Consider the following 24204-nt stretch of genomic DNA (forward strand, 5'->3'; position numbering starts at 1 on the left):
TCCGTGGAACTTGGCACCCTCGCTGGTTCTTCCCTCAGGCTGCACCCTTGGCTGAAGGGGGCTTCTGGTGTCCACCTCCCCCTCACAACCAGGCTTCCGCAGCCTCTCCCACTGCCCCCACCCCCTCGGGGGCCAGCCCACTGCTGCGGCTCTGGGGTGACTGAGGTGCAGAAAGGCCCTGCAAGTCGCCGTGCCAACTGTGCATCGGAGATGAGCACGTGTTTAATTCATGTTTGCCCGAGACCTGCTTCCTTTCATACAGAGATGAAATCAGCGTGGGTGGGAAGCCGAGCTGGGAATGGGGCCTCTGACCCCATTGGAGGCGACTGACGGGGCAGGAGGAGCGCCTCCTTCTGGCCACTCCACTCCAGGCTTTGGGCCCTGACTTCCCCTGGCGGAGACCAGGCTGGCCAAGACCCCAGGGCGGGGCGCAGGGCCCTCTGTCCATCTCGACACACAGCCAAGTCCGGCGTGTCCGCTCAGGCCCCCGTGGTCTGCCCTCTGCGTCCGGGAGGCCGTGCCCTCAGCAGGGTGGGTGCAGGTCCCCATCAGAAAGCCTCTTCCCTGGTGTCCTCACGGGGGCCCGTACAAGTCGGCCAGCCGGGCAAAGCGGGGCCCCCAGTCCCAGAGGCAGCTGTAGTCCTGGTCCTCATCATCCAGGCTGGACAGGATGGAGCTCAGTGTCCCCGCCACGGAACCGTCCCCCTCGTAGTCATAGATGAGAGCCGTGTCGTAGGGTGGGACGGTGGGGTCACTGTCCACAGCCTCTAAGCCCTGTGGAGAGGCCTGGGGCTCAGGAGACGGGCTGGAAGCAAGGTTCTCTCTGGGCGACTCTCCTTCCTTGGCAAGAACCACCACCCCTCTGTCCGGCCCCAGAGCGATGCCTCAGGCTTGTGGGGTGGGGGAACGGGGCCCCCCTGGGGCACCTACCTCGTTGATGAAGTCAGCGATGTCAGAGGGGCTGGTGGGCAGCACACGGGGGGCCTGGGGGTGCGATCGGCTGAACGGGGCGTCTCTGCGCAGAGAAGGCCGTCCCAGGGGGGCGCCCAGGGCCGCCAGCTCTGCCGGGTGGCGCAGCTGGTCCATGTCGTAGGCATCCTAAGGCGGGACGGACGGAGCACGTGGGGGTGAGCCGCAGCCGTCGCGGGCCCCTGGGGCGTCCCCCCAGCACTCGTCAGCACCCCCCGCCCCCTCACCTGGTCCTCCTCCCCACCCCCCTGCTCGTCGTAGTTGAGGATGTTGTCCCGAAGGTCGTCCTGCAGCCCGTGCAGAAGCCTCTTGTCACACGACTGCTGCCGGCACCGCACCAGGAGGGCCACCAGCAGGGCGAGCACTGGGGGCGGGGGGAGGGGGGGCAGCGGAGGTCGGTGTGGGGTGGGGGCGGGGCAAGGCGGGCGGGGCTGCCAGGTGGCACGGGGCGGGGGCAGGGATCCGCAGGCGCGGGCACTCACAGAGCAGCAGGATGACACTGGCCAGTACGATGACCAGGGCACCCAGGCTGATGCCCGCGCCACCCGCCCGCAGCGCAGCGGCCCCGGGCAGGCAGGTGCCATCCAGGCCGCAGCGGCACACGGTCACGTTCAGGGGCTGCTCGCGCTGCTGGGGCGGCTGTCCGGAGTCCTGGAGCAGCAGGCTAAGGCGGTGCAGCCCCTCCGGGACCTGGAGCCTGGGCCGCAGGCGCGCGTGGCTCACTGCGGAGGGTGCTGGCGGTCAGCGGGCGGCCACGCCCCTCTGCGCCTGTGCTTCCGGCGGCAGCTGGCTGGGCGGGCATCCTGAGAGACTAGGCCTCGGTTCCCCACCTGTCCCCTGTGTATGATAACCGATCCCTGCGGGCCTGAAGATGCAGTGCACTGAGGTGGGAACCAGTGGGGACCTGCCCCAGGCTCTGGACCCCCAGGGGGCGTGGGGCAAGCTCACCGTTAACCTGGCTGAGGCTCCAGTTCCGGGCCAGCTCTGGGAGCCTGGGGCTCAGCTGGAAGTGGAAGGGGGCCCCGTGGGGGGGCAGGTCCTCATCCGTGGCCCCCAAGAGAAGGCCGGAGCCCTGCTCTGGCGTGCTGCACAGGCTGCCCCACGGTGGGGACAGTTCAGGGGCGTGGTCATTGACCTCCAGGATCTCAACGGACAGGGTCCCTGTGGCTGTGCTGGGTGGGGAGGCTGCAAGCAGGAGAGGCCTGGTGGGCCCCTTGCCCCTGCAGAGCCCCCGCCCACCCCTTAAGTCTACTCGGTGGAGCGCCCGCTCTCAGCCCTTGGGCGGCAGCAGGGGCCCCAGCCAGGGTTAGGGAGCCCTGGAACCCAGGCCGAGCTCCACGCTCACCATCATCTCGGGCCAGGATGATGGCCCTGTACCAGCCGTCCTTGAGGAAGGGAGATGCAGGGCTGAGCACGCGCTGGGTCTGGACCCGGCCGGTGGCCCCGTCCACTTGCAGCCAGTCTTCAGGGTCATAGTCCTTGGAGTAGCTGTTGGCGAGGAGGGTACAGGGTGGCCCTGAGCCTGAGCCGGACCCCAGAGGTGTGGTCACGTGTGGATGTGCGCGCGCACACACACACACACACACACACACACAGGCTTTTAAGGATAGTCCTAAGCTGGTGTTTTCCATCCCAATCAACAGATGAAAAAACTGAGGCTCGGGGAGGGCAGGTGAGCCACCCAGGGCCCCGTGGCCAGAGTGACAGCCAGGATTCAACGGTGGGCACCACGTTGACAGACAAGGGTACATAGGACCAGGGCAGGGGGTGAAATCCAAGACAGTAACAGCCAGTCCTAGGGGAGCAACGGCTCCCTGGAACGGACAGGGCCGGACGCTCGGAGGCTAGCCAACACAGATGGGCCGTGTCAGTGTGTGCCAGACGCAGCCCAGTCCTGCCTACAGGACGAGGTCATGTGAACACACACACACGCACGCGCACACGCACGGTACTTGAGAGCCCCTAGGCTCTCGGTGATGCACACAGATGAGCTCTCTGCCCTCTGACCGGGGCCCTGATGGGAACCTCGGGACACAGGGCTCAGCACCCTCAGCTGTGCTTCTACCCTGGCTGGGAGGTGGACTGGGGCTGTGAGTTCCCCCTGCTCACCCCGGGGCCCCCACCTGAGCCTCTGCGGCTGCTGTGTGTCAGGGTCTCGGGCAGAGAAGGTGGCCACGGGGGTTCCTGGGGCCGCCCCCTCGGCCAGGCTGGTCCGCAGCGGGTTCTCCTGGAACACGGGCGCCTCGTTGACGTCCCGCACCTGCACGCTGACGCTGGCCTGGCCCCGCTCAGCCCTGGGGGCAGCCGCCTGCAGGGGAGCCTCGTTCTGCACCGCCACCGTGAGGTCATAGCGCTCCCGACTCTCATAGTCCAGGGGCTGCAGGGGAAGCGGGGCGGCCACCCGTCAGGACTCCGGACCCTCCCCCCCACTCAGGGAACCCAGAGGCGGCTGCGGGCCGGAGGGGCCTCCTCTGGTCTGTCCTCAGAGCCCCTTCTTTCCTTCCGCTTTATAGCCTCAGAAAAACAAAAATCATGCAGGACAAGAAGGCACAAAAAATAACGTGGAAATCACGGCTACGCATCACGCAAACGTATTTTGTCGGGCGTCGTGAGGTCAGTTTCCCCTGGCCGGGCACCCTCCTCAGTGCCTCAAGCAGACACTCACCTGGGTCTCGCTAAGAAGGTATTTGGTGGACGTGGTTGAACTGACCTGTACAATCAGCTGACGTTAAATAAAGAAGATGGTCCTGGAGAACCTGGGTGGGTCTCATCTGTGGGTGAGAGTCTCTGAGAGCAAACCTGAGGTTGCCCCGGGGAAGAAGGGGTCCCACCTCCAGGTGCAGCCTCGGCTCCTGACTGTGCAGCCCCACCTCCAGGTGCAGCCTCAGCTCCTGACTGTGCAGCCTGTCGCAGCCCCACAGCCTCCGGCCTCGCCAGCCGCCTGCACGACGGCTGGCGTGAGCCAGTCTCTGGCAATAAAGCTCTTCCTGTGTTGACAGCTCATCTGCATCTCTCTGCACGTGTATACACAGATGTGTGTGTGCACCTGTGTGCGTGCACACGTATGTGTGCACACGTATCTCCTGCTGGTTTTGTCTCTGGTCTCAGGTTGGCCAACACGTGAGGTCTGTATTTGTGCGTGTTGATCATATGCTTTAAGCGGCAAAGACACTGGAAGTCACACGTGGGCTTGCCCCCTCCTTCCAGCCCTGTCCCCCTGTGGTCAGCGTGGCCCAAGCCCACAGTCCTAGCGTTCTTGGTCCCCTTGGCTCCCCTCCTAAGGATGCACAGAGGATCCAAACGGGGTCCCAGGGTGTGGGGAGGGGCACCCTCCTCAGCTCACCTTCACCGCAGACAGCACGCCCTCGTTGGTCCTGGGGTCGGTGCGGATGGCAAACTGCCCGTCAGGGTCGCCCTCCAGGATGGTGAACCTGGCCACCCAGTTGGGGGAGCCGGGCAGGTCCCGGTCCTCTACCTCAAGCCGCCCCACGTCCACTCCACTGACGGCCTCTGTGGCCTCCAGGAAGAACTGTGGGAACTCGGCCCCGTTACCCACGGGTGGGTGGGGGACAGTCCCCTGCAGGGTCACCCTCCCACTGCCCACCCACGAGGAGTCCAGGGCACCCCAGGAGCCCCCTCCCAGGCTCAGCCACGTGCTGGGCACATCCTCCCCAGAGGGCAGGGCTGCTGCTCCCTCCCACCCAGGAAGCCTGGGGACAGGTCACACCCCAGGGTCTTGGTGGCCTCCCCCCAGGGCCCTCCAGCTCCTGACATGCTCACAGTCCCCCCATGCTGGCCTCTGGCAGGGTATCCTGCACGATCCACACAGGATGCCTCCTCTGTGGAGCACCTAGCCTCCCACCCACCAGAAGCCCCAGGATGGCGGGGGAGGTCAGCCCTGAGCAGCGGCCGGTGGAGGTGAGGACGGTGCAGCACCTGAGCCCTGGTGAACTCGGGGGCGTTGTCATTGACATCCTCCAGTGTGATGATGGCCGAGGCAGTGGCGGTGAGGCCGTCTCCAGACATGTCCGCCACCTGCAAGGTCAGATTGTACACGGCGACCACCTAGGAGCACAGTGACATGGGGTCAGGAGACCCAGGTGGAGCGCAGGGCGGGGCTGGTCAGCCACCTTAGGGCCTGGGGGCAGGGCAGGCAGACCCCAGGAGGCTCCAGCACCTGCCCTGCCCCCAAGCTCTGGGGCAAAACAGGCTGCCTAGCCTCTCAAGGTCCGATGGCACCACTGTCGACCCCAGACTCTGCCCCAGCCTGTGAGTGGGCAAGAGGTCAGTTGCCGAGTCAGATAAGCACTTACGGGGCACCTGCTGCACTGGGGTGTGGGGTCCCTGCCCTGGGGAGCCAGGTGCAGCTGCCGAGACAGGGGACACAGATCAACTAACACAGTGAGTGCCCTGGGGAAACCAAGGAGGGCTTCCTGGAGGTGAGGTGCCAATGCCACACAGAAGCCCAGCAGCCAGGGGCTGCAGGGGCCCCACAGGGGAAGAGCGGGCACGGCCGGCTGGAGGGCGACTGTTTCTCTGCAGCATGCGTGGTTGCTGTGGGCCCACCCCAGGCCGAGGAGCCCTACTGCTCTGCAGGCAACAGGGTGGGGGAGGTCTCCGGCAGAAAACACGCTGAGGGCCCCTCACACCACCTCTGGACCGAACTGCACAACTACCCGCAGGGCCACGGACAGCGTCCGCCGCACCCGGACCCCTTGTCCCGTCTGGGGGCTGCCCTGCTTCAGCCGTCAGGGTGCAGCTGCACGGCCTCACCTCGCGGTCCAGGCCCACTTGCACCGTGCGGATCTCCCCCGTGTACGGGTCGATGCTGAAGAGCTGGGGGCCGCCCTGCTCCAGAATGGAGTATCGCAGGGCCGCGTTGTCCGTCTCTGGGTCGTCTGCATCCGTGGCCTCAGCCCTGGTCACATAGGTGCCTGGGAAGGGCGGGGACATGTGGGGGTGACACCCACGGACGCCAGGGCGTGTCACCCGCTCCCCTGCGGCCCGCCGCACCAGGTCCAGGCCCCCGATCAGCCTTGCACGTGCAAGCGTGCCGGCGTCCTGGCTTGTGTTGCTTGTGGGGATGAGGTTGGGTGTCCGGTGCACACAGCTGACACCTGTCTCCTACAGAACCCCGAGACAGACCAGGCGAGCCCACTGGGGAACCAGCCCCAGGCGGAGCGAAGCAGTGCCCAGGGCTGCACCTGCGCTCTGGGGCAAACAAGGCCCTGAATCTCAGGAGAGTAAGGACCTCCGCAGGGGTCCTGGAGGCGCCTCAGCACCTGTGCCCACCTATTTTCTGGAGCAATTCAGGTCTGACCACCCCTCCCCGCACCGGCCCAGATGAGGTGTACTAAAAGTTATCCTGGTGAGGTGGACCAGCCTCAGGCCACCCGAGGAGCTGGCCGCCCCCTCACCTGTGACTGGGCTCATCCCAGCCCCTCCTGGGCCCTGACGGGTCAGCTGAGTGTCATGCTGGTGTCTGATGAACGGTAGTGACCCGGCCACTGACCCAGCCTTAGAAGGTGGGAAGCTACCTTAGCAGGTAACTCCTGGCATGATGCTGGACCCCAGGCTAAAGCCAAAAACAATGTTTAGAATAGGCACCGTGCCACCGGGGTGCAGGCAAGCGCTTCCAAAGGCACCTGCCAGGCTCTCTATGACTGAGCAAGTGCGCAGACTCCTGGGGTGACTGGAGCCCGGCTTCTCGCCATCAGAGAAGAGGACCCCAAAGGAACCCTGCAGAGCTGGATCAGAAGTGGAGGTGCCAGAGAGGACTCGTGACTTGTGATGAAGGTAGAGACACGTTAACACAGCTGTGGAGAGCACGCACACACACACACGCACACACACACGTCTGTATATGTGTGAGCTTATTTCCCAGCTCCGGCTGCTGAAAGGGCCTGGGCCGGTTTGATGAGCTTCTGATCAGCCATATCTGGGACGATTTGAGCTTCAAAACTACGGTGCAAAGAATCATAACCCACTGAATGAAGCAAGACTCCGTAAGTCCAGATCCATGTGAACAAAACACATACGAGACAGGCTGGAACCTGGGACCCTTTGCTGCAGGGCTTGCGCCTGGACACACATCTCTTCGAGCTACAGAATACAAAGAAACTACAAGGGACTAAACATAACTATGTACGTGGCAGTTAGAGCAAATTCTGGACGAGATACAAAGAGACTCTAAAAGCCCAACTGCCACTTCTGAAGAGCAAAAAACCGGCCGGGAGCAAAAGCAGGGCACTTGTGCGTGCCCCGTGCACACACCACCTAAGGTGGTGCATGTGGATGTCTTTCCCAGCACCATCTGCTGAGGAGACTGCCCTCTCCACGTTGAACGGTCCTGGCGTCCTGTGTAAAATCACCTGCCCATGGTTGTGAGGCTTGTTCTTGGGCTCTCTATTCGGTTCCATTGGTCTATGGTCTATGTGTCTGTCTTGAAGGCAGGTGCACACTGATTACTGTACCTTTGGAGAAAGTTTTGAAATCAGGAAGTGTGTCCCCCAGCTTTGTTCTTTTCCAGGATGGTTTTCGCTATTCAGGGTTCCTTGAGATTTTATAGGAATTTTAGAATGAGTTTTCTGTTTACAGCAAACCCCCTAAGCCAACCCCCCCGGCCTGACCCCTGGACACACCCGTGACCCCTGGACACACCCGTGACCCCTGGACACACCCCATATAAGGAACAAGCTCGCCCCCGCTCAGGGAGCAAGCTAGCAAGGGAAGCTGTTTCTTGTTCTCACTCCCCACTGCTGCAGCAGGGGCCCCAACAAAGCCTTGCCTGAATTTCTTGTCTGGCCTTTGATCAATTTCTATTGATTAAGGAGGCCAAGAACCCTGGTGGGTAACACATACACACGTATATTCATATATAGGGGTACTGAAAGTCCTATCATATAATAGAGAGCCAAGCGATGACGAAGAAGAAACAGTGAATTAGAACAACACCTGATGCAGGCAAGAGCCGCCAGGGAGGGATGCTAACGCTGCTGGGTGGCAGCTTGAGGGGTAGCAGGGTACCTGCACGGTCTCCAAGGGTCTCCCACAAGACACCTATTAATTACAAAGGGGAAAGGAGAAAAACCAGAGTGGAGAAGCTTGGTGGACACCCCCGAACTATAGACCCAAATCGGCATCCCCAGGAACGGGATGTGCCTGCCTCCTGGGGGGGCTCCAGCCACACAGACTCACGCAGGGACAATCATCACAACAACTGCCTAAAAGCCTCAGGATGTCAGCGTCGTGACCAAGGACGTGAAAGGCTTTCACAACGAAAACTACAAAAGATCAGTGAAAGAAACTGAGAAAACACAAATAAATGGACAGACCATGTTCATGGCTTGGAAGACTTGTCGCTAAGATGTCAGTACCACCCAGAGCAACCTACAGATTCAGTGCAATCCCTGTCAAAATCTTACGGACAGTTTCTTTACATAAACAGAAAAATCATTCTAAAATTCCTATAAGATCTCAAGGGACCCTGAATAGCCAAAACAATCCTGGAAAACAACAAAGCTGGAGGACACACTTCCTGATTTCAAAACTTTCTGCAAGGGCTTCCCTGGTGGCGCAGTGGTTGAGAATCTGCCTGCTAATGCAGGGGACACGGGTTCGAGCCCTGGTCTGGGAAGATCCCACATGCCGCGGAACAACTGGGCCCGTGAGCCACAGCTACTGAGCCTGCGCATCTGGAGCCTGTGCTCCAGCAACAAAAGAGGCCTCGATAGTGAGAGGCCCGCGCACCGCGATGAAGAGTGACCCCCCGCTTGCCACAACTAGAGAAAGCCCTCGCACAGAAGTGAAGAACCAACATAGCCAAAAATAAATAAATAAACAAATGTGGGTTTAAAAAAAAAAAAAAAAAAAAAAAAACTGGAAATAATAACAGTCCAAAAAAAAAAAAAAGAAACTTTCTGCAAAAGTACAGTAATCAGTGTGCACCTGCCCTCAAGATAGACACATAGACCGATGGAGCCGAACAGAGAGCCCAAGAATAAACCTCACCTCACGTCCACGGGCAGGTGATTTTACACAGGACGCCAGGACCGTTCAACGTGGAGAGGGGAGTCTCCTCAGCAGATGGTGCTGGGAAAGACATCCACATGCAAAAGGATGGAGCCGGACCCGTAATTACTTAACAGCATATACAAAAGTCAACTCAAAATGGATCAGACCTAAGTGTACAACGTAAAACTATAAACTCTTAGAAGAAAACACAGGGCAAAAGCTTCACGACACTGGTGACGTCACGAAGGAAATGATTTCTTGGATATGACACCGAAGGCACAGGCCACAACAACAAAAACAGACAAACCGGACTTCACGAACATTTAAAAATGCATCGAAAGACACCATCAACAGAGTAAAAAGACAACCCACGAAATGGGAGAGAATATTTGCAAATCATATATCTGACAAGGGACTAATATCCAGGATATACAGAGAACCCGTAAAACTCAACCAGAAATAAAACCAACAAGCAACTCAATTCAAAAATGGGCAAAGGGGGCTTCCCTGGTGGCGCAGTGGTAGAGAGTCCGCCTGCCGATGCAGGGGACACGGGTTCGAGCCCTGGTCCGGGAAGATCCCACATGCCACAGAGCAACTAAGCCCGTGCGCCACACCTACTGAAGCCCGCGCACCTAGAGCCCATGCTCCACCACAAGAGAAGCCACTGCAATGAGAAGCCCGCACACTACAACAAAGGGTAGCCCCCGCTCGCCACAACTAGAGAAAGCCCACGCGCAGCAACGAAGACCCAACACAGCCATAAATAAATAAATAAATAAATTTATTTTTAAAAATTAAAAAAGAACTACCATTTGATCTAGCAGCCCCACTTCTGGGTACATACCCAAAGGAATTGAAAGCAGGGTCTCAAAGACACATTTGTACACCCATGTTCGCTGCGGCACTATTCACAACAGCTAAAAAGTGAAAGCAATCCAAGGGTCCACTAAAGAATAAACAGATAAACAAAATGTGGTATAAACATCCAATAGAGTATTATTCAGCCTTGAAAAGGAAGGTGATTCTGACCCTGGCGACCGTGTTGACGAGCCCTGAGGACAGGATGCTCAGGGAAATCAGCCAGACACAGGAGGACAAGTACTGCATGATTCCACTCATACGCAGTCAAATCAGAGAGACAAAAAGTAGACAGTGAGTGCCAGGCACTGGATGGGGAAGTGGGGAGTCAGTGTTTAATGGGGACAGAGGTTCAGCTTGGGGAAATGAGAAAATTCCACGGATGCTGCTGGTGGTCGCACAACGACGTGAATGGGCTTAAAACCACCGACCCGTACACTTAAAAATGGTCAAGATGCTAAATTCTGTTATATGTATTTTGCCACAATGAAATTTGGCAGAACAGAAGTCAGTGCCATGAACCCCAGTGAGGGAGCGTGAGCGGGTGGGGGCTTCAGTCCTGCCACCACGACGAGAAAAAAGGGGAATCAAGATCACACCTGTGTGAGCCCGTCAGATGGAGACGCACAGGCGACCTGACACCCCAGAGTCCAGGCTGTGACCCCCCAGGAGGTGCACACACTGGGGCTCCCCTGGTGCAGCAGGTACAGTGACCCCATGGCAGCAGGAAGAGGGGCCGAGATTGGCACAGCTGCTGGCGGTCCCTGGGAGCCCACACGGGGGTCTGTGCCCTTTCCCACGCGCCCACTGAGTGCCCCCAGGGAAGGCGGGGCGGGAGGAGACCCGGGAGGGCCCCTCGGCTCAGGCCACAGGGTGGCCCAGGGGATGGGGAAGGCCATTGGTGGTCCACGATCACAGGGTGAGGATGGGGCTGCTGGGCTGGAGGGATGGTGCTTCGCCTTTGGGGGACGAGCAGGGACCCTGAAGGAGCCCCACCCCTGGGGCTCAGGGACCACCTACGACTGAGACCCCCACCCCCCAGCACCCCAGGAGCCCTGCCAGGTAGCACACAAGGGTTGTCACCCTGCTAGGGGCCCCTCTGTATGCAGGGCTGCGCTGCCGTGGCGAGAACGCAGAGAGGCCCCGGGAGCTGAGCTCAAGCGGTGGCAGAGGCCAGGCCCGTCCCCTCTCCCCACAGCGGGCTGGCCCCCACCTCTGCTGTGCTCTTACACACAGAGGAAGAGGGAAAAATTCCACCCTAGTGATTAAACAGCCAACAGAACCAGATGTACGGCCAACCAGACACTTGGGCTTTCACCTGACAGAACGGAAGCAACCACGCTCGTGTGCAAAAGGCCCTAAAGGAAAAGGTGGACGGCATGCAGGAACGGACAAGGCTCAGACAAGAGGCAGGGACTGTGGACAGAGGCGGGACCTTCTTTGCTCTAAGAGGCTTGATTGGGCAGCTGAGGCTGAACAGGTGTGCAGGTGAGACGTTCCTATGTGTTAAGTGTTAACCCCCTGACTCTGAAGTTACACCGAGTCACGGGTGTGCTCTGAAGGCCTCTGGTCTGCAACCAGCCCGGGATTTGACCAGAGCCCCAGGGACCAGGTGGGGAGGGAGGGAGCACATGGCTGTGTGGAATGTCTGTCCTGCCTGGAACAGAATCGGGCCAGCGGGTCTGCCCTGTGAGGACGCAGAACGGATGGAGGGTCAGCGGTGTGTGCACCCAGTGCAGAACTAACAAGCGGTGAGAGGCAGCGGCTGATGACGGGCGGGGGGGGGGGTCGCCTCTCGGGGGGATGGAGGAGACAGAGGTGTTGGCTGCACGACACTGTGAATGTGCTAAATGCCACTGAAAAGTCCGTTTCAAAACGGTTAATTTTATGTTACGTGAATGTCACCTCTATTTAGAAGGAGGAGGGGGGAGGAGGGGGGAGGAGGGGGGAGGAGGGGGCAGGAGGGGGGAGGAGGGGGCAGGAGGGGGGAGGAGGGGGAGAGCAACAGAAACCACCGGAGCTTCGCCATCCAGGAATCCTCCCTGAACTTTGCAAGATTTGGGGGTTGACGTTTATATTGCAACGGGAAGAGGCTTGAGTCGACTTGTGGAAACTCCCTCCGTCCTGGAGACTGTTTCCATGTTTTTAGACTCTCTCAAGAACCTCTGAAGTCCTTGCTGAAGGGAAATCCTGGACTTCTGACCCGCCCAGAGCCCTTCGCGAAGCTCCCTCCCCCACCAGGAACCCACCCGGCTCACCTGGGACAGCGCCCTCCAGCACCTGGCCAGTGAACACCTCCTGCCTGAAGACAGGCCGGTTGTCGTTCTGGTCCACAACCACGATCTCCAGGTCCGTGGGCTCCTCCAGGGTGGACCCCCCCAGGTCCAGAGCAAAGGCCCTGAGCTAGTCAAGCAGAGAGCAGGGGCTGGCACTGCGGCCCCCACCAGGGCAAGCGCGGCAGTGAGTTCGGACTGTGTCCTGCTGGAAACAGGTGAGAAGTGGGAGGGGGCAGTGCCGGGCAGGTGGGGCTTCCCTCGAGGGGAGCCTGGGTTCTCCCGGCAGGCAGGGTGGCCACCACGCTCCCCTCTTGCCTGGGCCACCAGGAAGCCCACAGCTATGTTTCGAGCGTGCCTGAAGCGACTCTCTCCCTAGCGCTCCTGGTCTCTCTCCCTTTTTCTGTGAACGGTTTTGGCTGCTTTTGAAGTTTCCTCTCCACACGTGAAATTTTAACTTCAACCATCTCCTGCCCCTTTGGAGAACAGACTTGGTACAACTTCCAGGGGAAACACACCCTCTGTCTGCGTCAGGGAACCAAGAGCTCGTTCTCAAAGTCTGAGGGAGGCTCAGGGCACAGGAAAGGCAAAGGCTGAAGCCCCCCCCCGCCCCCGGGGCAAGTTTGAACATCACCTTAGGGAGGCCAGGCTGGTGGCTGATCATCTGTCTGCAGGGGGCTCAGGCGAGCTCCAGGCTCCCCTCCGCGGCCCCTTGCGCACCCCCTCCCCACTGCCCTGCCTCCAGACCCGACAACCCCAAGGCCTCCGATGGGCAGATCCCATCCCACCTCCCCTGACACCCCCACCCTGACAGTCACGGGGCAGCTGCCGCTGGGGGCGGCCAGTTCCGTGGGATTCCTCACGGCACCCCGTCCTCACCACACGTAGCAGGCTCGGGGGAGAAGCGGCCACACCAGTGTCTGGTGTTGCCTTCCTGGGAAGGCTGCCGCCCACCCCGATGCTGGCTGCCCAGTCCTCCTGGGCAGGGCCCAGCGTTCAGTCTGCTCACCCACCTGCTGAGGGAGCCTGCAATCCTGAACACCTGCTTCCTTGGGCAGCCAGTCCCAAACCCCACCCCTGCCCCCCAATTAAAGATGCTGGGTTTTGCTGGTGGAGGTGTGGCCATGGCCCCCATGGGGAGGGGAGGGGGAGGGGGACGGGGAAGGGAAGGGGAGGGGGGAGGGGGAAGGGGAAGGGAAGGGGAGGGGGAGGGGGAAGGGGAAGGGAAGGGGAGGGGGGAGGGGGAAGGGGAAGGGGAGGGGGAAGGGAAGGGAAGGGGAGGGGGGAGGGGGAAGGGGAAGGGGAGGGGGAAGGGAAGGGGAGGGGGAGGGGGAAGGGGGAGGGGAGGGGAGGGGGAGGGGAGGGGGAGGGGGAGGGGCCCACCCTGAAGCGGTCTGTCTTCTCTCGGTCCAGCATGGCATTCAGGGACACCTTCCCTGTGAACTTGTCTATGGAGAAGACCCCCCGGGGCTCCTCGTCCACACCGGGCCCCTGGATGCTGTAGATGATGCTGCCCAGCTGCTGCTTGTCCGACTTGATCTGTGGGACAGGTAATGGGCTGGGGAGGTGCCCCAGGGGAGGGGTCTCCCCTCTCTGCAGCCCTCGGTCCCTCCCCCAGCTGGGAGGGGGTCGCTCAGCCTGTGGCCCCAGGGGTGTCCCCGTCCTGAAGCACACGGCTGTGGGGCCCCTCTCGGCCCCTCACCTGTACCAGGGGGAATGGCAGGCGCTTGTGGTTCTCGGACACGCTGATGGGCGGGATGACCCAGGCCCTCCGCACGCGGCCCGGTGCCGGCACCCGGCGCCAGGGGTACAGGGTGCGGGGCCTCCTCAGCCCGGGGACCCCCACTGACAGGCACAGGCTCTGCAACAAAGAAAAACCTCCATCACCACCACAGCAGCGCCCAGAGCTCCCCCACCGGGGCCGGGACGTCCCCTCCCTGACTGCCAAGCCCTCCGTTGTGTGGCCCGGGGAGGTTCGGGTGCCAGGACTTGGGGGGCATGGGGTGCTCAGGGAGACAGAAGGCAGCCTGGCTCCCGGGAGCCCAGGGGTGGGAGGCGAGGCCCAGGGGAAGGTGGGTTGAAGAGGAAGGACAGCTGGGCTGGGGCCGTGGCGGGGAACACGCGGCCATCCCAGGCCTCCTCATGACCTGAACTCTTGAGGGCTGGTCGAGGTTGACCAGGCCAGCACTTTTGTCCTAAGAGGCCCAGAGAGGGGGGCCACCTGGGGGGCCAGAGCGCCCACCCCTCCCGCACCCAGGGCAGCTGTTCACACGGCAGGTCTCCTCTGCCAGGCTGGGAAGAGGGACACTCCACACGCCTCTGGGAATCAGGCAGTGGGGCTGTCTGTCCCAGGGCTGCTTTGTGGAGATGAAACGTAGCTAAGCTCCCAGCTCCCCGCCCCCTGGGACGGCCGGCCCGCTGCCCCTGCCTCTAGGGACCGGTGGGGTGGGGCGTGTGCAGCTGTAAGGCTGAGGGGCTGGCGGGGAGGGCGGGCAGCCGGAGTGTTCCGGACCCCGATCCCCCAAGGCCCATACCCAGCCCGTACTGTTTTCCTCCCAGAACCGTGGAACCAGGGGTGACCGTCTGACCAACACTTTAGTACCTGGAACCCGGGACGCTGTCTCCGGCTCCGCATGCCCAGAGGACAGGGGTACCCGGTGTGCAATGTCCCCGAAACCCAGCGCTCGGGGCCTGTGGGGCTGCAGAGGCAGGACGGAGTGGGGGGCAGCCGTGTCCCCCGACGCTACCCCACAGGCGGGGCCAGGGATATGCACCCACCGCCCTGCCACCAGCCGCTGAGCTCTGGGCTCAGCACTGAGGCTAGTCAGGAACCAGGCAGGGGGCAGGGCGCCCGCGGTGCCGAAACCCTCCCCAGACCCACCGTCAGCTCGTCCCCCCCACCACCCCTCAGACAGGGAAACTGAGGCCCAGAGAAGAAAGCCACCTGGCGGGGGGAGGGCAGAGCTGGCAGCAGCCCCAGTGAACACCCAGAGTCTCCTGGGACAGCCCTGCTTCAAACACGTGGTCTCTGTATCCCGCGCCTTGATCGGGCAGTGGCTGGTCTGAGCGTGGGCTCGGGCACTGGGGGCCTTCTGTGCTCCCCGAGCCATGAGTGGGGCCGACGCTGGGGCACCCTTGGAGGGCACAGAGCCTGGCTGGACTTGGATAAGGGCTGTCAGGGCCCAGGGCGGGGGCAGGGATGCTACTGGGACCCAGTTCAGCTTGGCTATAGGAGAACGTGAGCAACGCACCTTCCACGGCTGTTATGACCCCCCAATCCCCCTTCGTTTGCAGCTGCCCCCTGCCCAGCCCCCCTCCAAATCCAAGGAGGGCGGCGGCGGGAGATGCAGTGGAGCTGCTCCTGCCAGGCCCTTCCCCAGCTCTCTGTGCTGCGGGATTGGCCCTGGGCCCTTTGGGAGGGGGCTTCCCCCCCCCCACGGCCCTTCCCCTCCTCGACCCCTCGACCCCGCCCCCGGCCGCCGGGTCCTGAGGTTTCCATCCCTTTCCCCATCGCAGTCGGTAGAGGGACCGGGCCTGGGCTGGTGGCCTCAGGGAAGGGGGGCATGGTGACTGGTGAGTGGGGGGACTTGGGAGGCAGGGGAGGGAGGAGATGCCCCTCAGCCAGGAGGCTGCTCTCCTGGGCAACCTCTGGCCTGTGCCCCCCTGCATGGCCTCCCTGTTCTGCCCCCCTGGGTCCTTGTACACTTTGCTGACAGAACGGCACTGACATCCAAACTAAAGTCAGCCTCCCTGGAGGTCCCCGGGCCACCTCCCTGGCTCCCAGTCCTCATCCTGCCACCGCACTTGAAATGCCAGGGGCCTGGGGTCCAGGTAGCAGCACACCCGGCTTGGAGAAAGGGCCGGGCGGTTCACCAGGCCCCCAAGCTCCCCGTGGCCCGACAGATGGCAGCACTGCCTCCGAGCCTCCCGGGCAGCTGGCTTCTCATCAAGACGGCCCAGCACAGGCCCGCGTGGTGTTCCCGCCAGGCGGAGACCCGCCGGCCTTTGTCACAGGCTCGGTGGGATAGCGTCTGTTTCCTGGGCATCTTGGGGCAGCAGCTCCCTTGCCCCCACCCTCGCCGCTCCCCGCCCCCTCCCCCCGCCCCTCCCCAGCCCCTCTCAGCCCTCAGGGAGCAGCAGCACCAAACCTCCATCGCAGGGAGCATTTCTGTGATGCCCAGGGACACAGAGGCACCGCCCTGACCTCAGCAGGGGGGGAGCCTGGGGCTGCGCAGGGGGTGAGGGACAGCCTGCAGGTGCTCCCGGGCCTCAGGCTCTTGGAGAGGCACTGGGGGACACACACTGCCCTGTCCATAGCCGGGCTGGCCCCTCCGCCCCTGCAGCCCCCCACTGAGCCTCCGGCTGCCCCCTCCCTCCCGGCAGCCTTGCTGACACTCCAGGACGCCCACCGGCTTGGCACAGGGCATGTGGCCGGGGCAGAGTCTGCGAGTCCTGGGCCCCAGACGCTCCACGGCCCAAGGTCATGAGGTCAGCAGAGGCCGCAGAGCCGTGGCAGGGGCCCCTCGCCCAGATCAGAGGCTGCAGTAGGTGGCGTGGCCAGACTGGGCTGCAGCCGACTTCCGGCCCTGGGGCCGCTTCTCAGTTTGTCCTTTGTCCTCCCGCCAGCCCCTTCCCAGAAGATGCAGGTGGCCGGGGAAGGCCTGGGAGCCGCCTGGGAATCACAGGACATTGGAGCCGGGACGAAGCCACGTGCACAGAGCCGTGGACGTTGAGCGCACATGGCTCACAAAGGCTGTCACCCTCACGGCCCCCGCACCACACAGAACCAACAGGCATCAGGGACCCACTTCTCCCAGCGGGTGCCCGGTGGCACCCCCATGCTCACCCTCCGCCGCTCCCTTAGCCAAGAGCCTGAGAGAACAGCCTGGAAGCCCTAGAGATGCCGGGCCACTGCCCCCTCCCTGTAGTCCCAGCCCCACGGCTGCAGAGTAAGAGAGCTCCCCGTCTGGTTCGGAGCTCGTGGGGCCCAGCTGCGCGGTGAGCACTCTACAAACCCACTGCAGGGGCAGGAGTGGCCTCACCCACCCCAGACCCAGGCAAGGGCCAGAGTGGGTGATACTGTCTAGCTGCAGGCCACGGTGGGCAAGGCCCTGTGCCCGAGAGCAGCTGGCCACCTCCTTCCGGATGCCTCTCTGGCCTCTGAATGGTTCCCGTCCCCTGGGATCTGTGATGGCGTCTCCTCCCCTTCCGGCCCCCGCAGTGGGGCTGGGCTCCTTCACCACCGGCTGGGGCTTCCACACTTGACTCATCATCAGACCCAACCAAGGTCAGTAAAAAATACGGATTCCACCAGTTTACCCCAGGCCCACTGAGTTAGAACTCCCAGGGGGTCCCGGAGCCCCCAGGTGATTCTTGGGAACATCTGGGAATCAAGGCAGGCACAGGGCTGAGACGCGGGACTTGATGGTCACACAGCCCTGACCTGGCTCCCGCCCCACCCCTCGGAGGCTCTGCGTGTGCATGCACCCCGCCATCAACTGTTCAGAAGCGATCAAGTGCCTGAGCCCTGGAGGGAATGCCTGCCGCCCTTGCCCTCTGCAGGGGTCTGTCCAGCCTGGGCGCCTGGGGGCAGCCTGCAGAGCTCTTTGCTTCTCTCACCAGCCCTCGGTGGGTTCGGAACAAAGAATCCCGAGGTACGGCCCGTCTCCTGGGAAGAAAGCTGATCGCTCATCTGCCCTGGGTAGACAGGCTGGTGACCAGGGCGGCCAGGGGGACAGCAAGGAGAGCCTGCTTCAGCTCCTGGCACTACGGCCTCTAGTGGCCCCTGTGAGTGGCAGGCAGGAGACCCGGGTGCATCTTGGTTGACTGAAGGCTGAGCATCTTCCATCTCCCTGCAGTTGGGCAACCCTTACACAACTCGGAGGCTGCCACGGCTGGGGAAGGGGCTCTGGGGCTCTGCTGAGCCACGTGGCCTCTGGGAGGAAGCCTCAGCCACACTCCTGGGGGCTTTGCAAACCGTGAAGACCCCCTGAGGCAACGGGAAAGTCCTGGAACAGGACAGTCCCCAGGGCAGACACACATGGTCTTCTCCAGAACGGGCAGGGGAGTCAGCCCCACATCGGTGTGACAGTAACCAGGGCCGCGGAGGGAAGCCAGATCGGGGCGCTGTCCTTTCAAGGTGGGCAGGACGGCCGGGAGCATGGCGCCTGCCCCAGTCGGTGGGGGTGCGGGTGGGGAGGCTGGAGAAAACAGCTGTCCCTCCGCCTCGACATCCTCGTCCCTCCTCTGAAGCCCACAACAGCTGGAGGGGGGCTCAAGGGAGAGCCCCAGGGGCCTCTCTGGGCCAGGCAGACAGCTGGGTCCATTCCTGGCATGCCTGATGCCTGCCAGGCCGTCCAGGAACAGGGTGGCCTGGATTCCAGCCGGGAGGTGGGGAAGGGGCTCAGGCCTGGGGAGCTTGTGGGGCCTCTCCCTCAGCCCAAGCAAACCCCACCCACGTTCCCCCAGGCTCCAGGCCTCCCACCTGCTTCCAGGAATCTGAGGGACCCAGGCCCGGAAGTGACGTTGGAGGGGTGTCCCTGCACGTGAGTGCACGGGCAGCGACGTGTCTCAGCGGAGCCGGACACAGCCTTGGGGCCCCTTCCAGCAGCACGTGGGTCTTCCATCTGGGCTCCCCACCCCCAGGCAGGGTGGGGTCCCAGTGAAGGCCCAGCTACTGGGGACACCACGGGCACAGGTGAGGGGCCGATAGAGGCCAGTTCCGAAAAGACACACGCTAAGCCCCCTGGCTGAGATTTCACGCAACACAAGGGAAGGGTGAGACTCATCCAAGGCCACCAAGTAGATGACGGGCCTGTGCGGAGTCTGGTCAACAGGCTCCCACCCCAGGGGCCCACCCGAGACAGCCCTGCTGGGGGGCTCCCGGAGGTGGAGGAAGGTGTGTCCGGGAAGCGGCCGCAGGACCCGTGTGGCTGGACAGGAGGACAAAAGTCTGAAAGCTGAGCTGGATGGGGGAGGGCCGTGCGAGGTCCTGACGCAGACACATGTCGGCCAATCCCGAAGTCGCTCCCCTCACACCGGAGCTAATTTGAGCCGCGGGGAGTGCGGGAACATGAGTGGCCAGGCCCGTTGGCTGGTCTCCCAGCGCCACCAGAATTCCCGCAGTGCCCAGCTGTCTGGGAGCGGGTGCATTGGGCATGACCCTGGGGGAGGGGAGAGGCATCTGAGAGGGATCTAGTCCCCTCCCCCGCAGCAGAGTCCCCCTTGGGCCCAGTCAAAGGATGACACCCCCAGACCCAGGAGTGGGCCTCCGAGGACATGCCGCCTGATGCGGGGCAGGGGCAGGAAGAGTGGGGAGGGGGCGCTGCAGCCTGGAGCCTTCTGGAGCGCATGGGGGCATCCAGGCCCTGGGGTGGGGGCAGAGAGCCCGCTGCCCCGGGTGGGCTCCCAGCAGCGGGCCGAGGGGCACAGGCCGTGGGCAGCCAAGCTGTGCCGGGCAAGGGTGACCACGGCCTCACTCTGGGTCAGTTGGACATGGCAGTGGGGAGCGGCCGGCACTGTCTCCATGGGGGTCAGTGAATGAAGGCCCAGAGGCAGGGGTGTGGGTAGCTGGGGTGGGGGGCTGGTGGCACCTAGTCAGCTGCCAGGGGCTGAAACCCGAGCTGGCAAGCCGGAGCTGGGGGCGCTGCGGGAGTGAGGGGGGACGCTCACCAGCGTCCAGCGCTGCGTGATGGGTCTGGAAGTGTAACAGTGAGTGATTCGTGGGTGCAGGGCAAGGCCCTGTGCTCATCTCCTGTCAGGTGTAAGAGGCCTGAGGCCGTCCTCCTGGCCCCCGGCCCTCACCAGTGACCACGGCTCAGCCCGGTCCCCCGAAGCCCGGAGACCACTGAGGCCACACGCTCCACTCCTGGCCCCAGCCTAGCACCTGCCCAGCAGCCAAGGGCCGAGAGGATGTGGTCCCACCCACCCAGGGGTGCCCGTGTGGCGAGTGGGGCAGCCTGTGTTTCCTGCCACCCGTCCTGCTCCCACCAGGGAGACCAGGGCTCACGGGGAGGTGCGGAGGGCGGCCGCCGTGCGTGCCGGGCACAGGGCTCCCCAGGGATAGGCGGTTTCTGGAGGGCAGAGCCCACAGCTGCCCCTGCCGGCCGGACACACGGGGGCTTGGACTCCACCCAACTAGACTAAGAAGAATCACCTGCCAGCTCGCGGGGGTCCCTAGGGACCAGGCCTCCAGGCTTTCCCAGCTGGGGGTGCTCCTGCCGCCCCCTCTCCCTCGCCTCCCGCGAGACTGAACACTCCCAGACCCCAGCAGGGCTGAGGGGCGCACCTCCGGAGTGAGGGCCCGCCTTCTGGGTGCTCTCCCGGCTGTCCCCGAACTTGGCTCCCCGTCTGGCCCAGCGGAGGCGGTTACACTCCCCCCTGGACAGGGCTGCCCCACGCAGAACCCTCGGCTCTCGGGCCAGGGGCTGAAACCCGAGCTGGCGAGCCGGAGCTGGGGGACTGCGGGAGTGAGGGGGGACGCTCACCAGGCGGCCAGGGCCAGCGGTCCCCGAGGCCGGGACGCCCCACTCTAAGACGCCGGCGCTCAGTGCAGGGGCCAGAGACGCCCGCGCAGCGCCCGTGCCTTACCTGGGCCAGCAGCCCGAGGGCGAGGAGGAGCGCGGCGTCCATGGCCCGGCGGCGGGCAGCGGGCCGAGTGTCCGGAGGCGGGAGCGACGCCTTCTGCTGGGACAGGACCCGGCTGAGTGACAGCACAAGTGTGCGGGGCGAGCCTGGTAAGGGAGTGATAACGTGTGCGGGGGCGAGGCTGGGCGGGGCGTGGGGCTGAGTTACAGCACGTGGGCGGGACGGGGCCTGGGGCTGAGTGACAGCACGTGTGCAGGGCGGGGCCTGGGGCTGAGTGACAGCACGTGTGCGGGGCGGGGCGTGGGGGCGGCTGAGTGACAGCACATGGGCGGGGCGGGGCGGGGCGCGGGGGGCTGAGTGACAGCACATGTGAGGGGCAGGGCCTGGGGCTGACAGACAGCATGTGTCCCGGGGCGGAGCAGGGGTCGGGCAGTGTCCCAGGCTGGATGCGGGGCTCCAGGAAGGAAGCTGTCAGAAAGGCAGCGGTGGGTGGGGGCTGGGGAGCAGGGTGGATTCCCTCATTCATTCTGAGCACCAGGCTCACTCCTGCCTCAGTGCCTTTGCACCGGCCGGCCGTGCCCTCGCCAGGACTGCCGCTCGCTGCCTTGAGGGCTTGGATCACATTTGCTGTGTTCCTTTACTGTCTCCCGCTCTGGGGTGGAGCCCCCCAGGGCAGGTTGTCCACTGCTGACCCCCAGGGCTAGCACACAGGAAGGACAGGCACAGACCTGGCCCCGTGCCCAGCTCTACCCGCCCCTTCCTTCCTCCTCGGTTGGCAGTTACTTGGTTGGTAACTACCTGGTGGAAGGGGGAGGCTATCTCTCCCCTCCGAGCCCCTGTGCTCCTGGGCAGCCTGTGGCTCAGAACCAGGGGAGGGCGGGGAGGGGGGCGCCCTGCGGACCTCAGCCGTCTTCTGGGCAGAGGAGTGGGGAGCGTCCTCTCTGAGAGCCGGTCTTCTCTGCAGCGGGAGCAGGCACGGGGGCCTCTGCTCTCCTCTCCAGATCGCAGGGCAGCTGAGCAGGTGCGGCGCCATCTGTGTCCTAGGCCTGCTTGGAAGGAGGCCAGGCTGCCGGGGGTAGGGGTGAGGGCAGGGGCTCCGGCAGTGACTGTGTCCCTGGCACTCACCGCTCCAAGGTGGGGGTGGAGGGCGGGAGACCCTTCCAGCTGCAGGCTCTGAGGCCCTGGGGCTGAGCAGCTCCTGGAGGCCACCGTCCTGCCTCTGAGGTCAGACCCCAAACCCGGATGGAGGAGCCCTCTGAATGTTTTTGGGTTTCTGCCCCCTGAACGGGTAGGGGGTGAAGTAGACGGGGGCGGGGGCTCAGCGTGCGAGTCCCCCTGGCCAACCTCAGGCACTCTCTCCTCCCGCTAGGCCATCCCTCCTCTCAGCCATCTGTGTCCCCCTCAACAACCTCCCGGGTGCGGGGGTGCTCCAAGGGGGAGGGTAAGCTGGGTCTGGTCATGGGGGAGCCCAGAGAGCAAGAGGGGTCCCTGGGGGAGGGGCGTGGTCCCCAGGCTGGTTAGAACTCCCCCATGGCCCAGCCCCCCGGCCTCGTGCCCGGGCAGCTGGGGCTGGGGACGCAGAAGCCTGGGGTCCAGTCTGGCTCTGGACCCTGCACAGGAAGTTGTCTCCGCTGACCTCTTGTGTCTGAGCCCTGAGGTCCCGTCCAGCGCTGGTCCACCCCCGGCTGCAAGGGCCAGTTGGCCTGCCTTGCCTTTGGACCGGCTCCTCCAGAAGAGCCCTTTTTCCTGGTGGACTCAGGGTGACCGACCCTCCAGGTGCCCCCTCCCCTTACCAGGCCACAAACCCCAGGGTTCAACCCTTCACCACCAGCGGACCCTCCCTCGGGTCCTGTGCGAGTGGGAGGGGCCTGAGGTGCGGGTCCCGCCACCCAGCCCAGTGGGGCCATGACCGCCCCTCCCTGGGTGACCTCCTCTGTCTCTGGTGGGACACGTTGGGCACCTGTGAGCTGGGAGGAGGGCAGCGGCTCCACTGGACCTGGGTAGGGTTGTGAAGGAGTGTTGGGGGAGGGGGAGGGAGGGGTGGGGGAGGGTGGGGAGGGTGGGGGAAGGGAGGGGAGGGGCATTCCAGCCCTGGAGGTTCATCCACCCATCTAGGGATTTTCAACCTTCTCTTGATAAAAGGGGGGCACCGAGGCTTTCAGCAGAGAAGTGAAGCTGCTATAACTTTAGAAAAAAAATGCAGTTACATTAGAACAATACCATAATTATAGTGTAATAAGAATCATTATGGGGACTTCCCTGGCAGTCCAGTGGTTAAGAATCTGCCTTCCAATGCAGGGGACATGGGTTCGATCCCTGGTCGGGGAACTAAGATCCCACATGCTGTGGGGTAACTGAGCCCCTGCACCACAACGAGAGAGAAGCCCGCGTGCCACAACTAAGACCTAACACAGCCAAAAATAAATAAATATTAAAAAAAGAATGATGTGTAAAAGTATGCAGGTTTATATAAACTTGCACACAAACACACCCCCAATAAGGCCCGGTGTTTAGTCCCCACAGTCCTATGACGTAGGGGCCTCTCTCCATGTGCACGTGAGGACACTGTGGCCTAGCAGGCGTGGCAGAGATGGCCTCCCTGAACCTGTGGAAATGTCACGTTCCTTGACAGAGGGCCCTGAGGTGGGGAGGGGGTCCTGGATTGTCTGGACTAGCCTCGTCTATTCACAGGAGCCCTTAAGAGCAGAGAACGTCCTGTCCCTTAAATGGTCAGCTGGAGCCAGAGAAATGCAGCAAGAGAGGAAACCAGAGAGATTTCAGGTGCCAGGCAGAGAGACACGTGGGTGCAGGGGCGGGAGGCCCACAGCCAGCTGAAATGGGGCCCTCAGTCCTACAACCCCGAGGAGCCTGAGTCTGCCAAGGACCTGGAGGAGTTTGAAGAAAGTTGTCCCCTGAGCTCCAGGTAAGAGCCGGCCCGGCCGACCCAGAGCCTTCACCCCATGTGACCGGGAACAGAAGACTCGATGGAGCCCACTTAGACGACTGACCTATGAAACAGTGAGGGGCCTCCCTGGTGGCGCAGTGGTTAAGAATCCACCTGCCAATGCAGGGGACACAGGTTCGAGCCCTGGTCCTGGAAGATCCCACGTGCCGCGGAGCAACTAAGCCCGTGCGCCACAACTACTGAAGCCCACGCGCCTAGAGCCTGTGCTCCGCAACGAGAAGCCACCACAATGAGAAGCCCGCTCACCGCAATAAAGACCCAACGCAGCCAAAACAAAGAAACAGTGAGATAAAGTCGTGTTGTTTCAGCCGCTAAGTCTGCAGTAGCTGTTTTGGCGGTGTAGCCGGGTGTGCACCGGGGCCGTACGGCTGGTATTCAGCAGGCATTTGCTCACTGGGCTCACTGGGATAATCGCATGACCCCACACCCCAGCACAGCCCGCCCGGGGCTCCCATGCACATGTCCATTGTGCAAGCGAGGGTCAGCTAGCGTCGTGTGGCCAGGGGACGGCAAGGTGAACGCAGCTTCTCGGGCTGC

General features: G+C 63.0%; 1 protein-coding gene across 1 annotated transcript; it reads right to left on the bottom strand.

Moving 5' to 3' along the window:
* Positions 1–542: 542 nt before the first annotated feature.
* CDH15 (cadherin 15) lies at positions 543–20747 on the bottom strand (the record flags this gene model as incomplete). Its single annotated transcript, XM_082607230.1, has 14 exons — positions 543–774; positions 931–1098; positions 1197–1333; positions 1452–1691; positions 1918–2154; positions 2315–2457; positions 3093–3346; positions 4313–4498; positions 4906–5034; positions 5743–5903; positions 12102–12246; positions 13500–13655; positions 13819–13977; positions 20706–20747. The coding sequence occupies 14 exons, from the start codon at positions 20745–20747 to the stop codon at positions 574–576; spliced, it is 2358 nt and encodes a 785-aa protein (XP_082463356.1). The 3' UTR covers positions 543–573.
* Between the last annotated feature and the right edge of the window lie 3457 nt (positions 20748–24204).

This window comes from Mesoplodon mirus (genome assembly GCF_964341445.2).
Source record: "Mesoplodon mirus genome assembly, chromosome: 19".
Classification (NCBI taxonomy): domain Eukaryota; kingdom Metazoa; phylum Chordata; class Mammalia; order Artiodactyla; family Ziphiidae; genus Mesoplodon; species Mesoplodon mirus.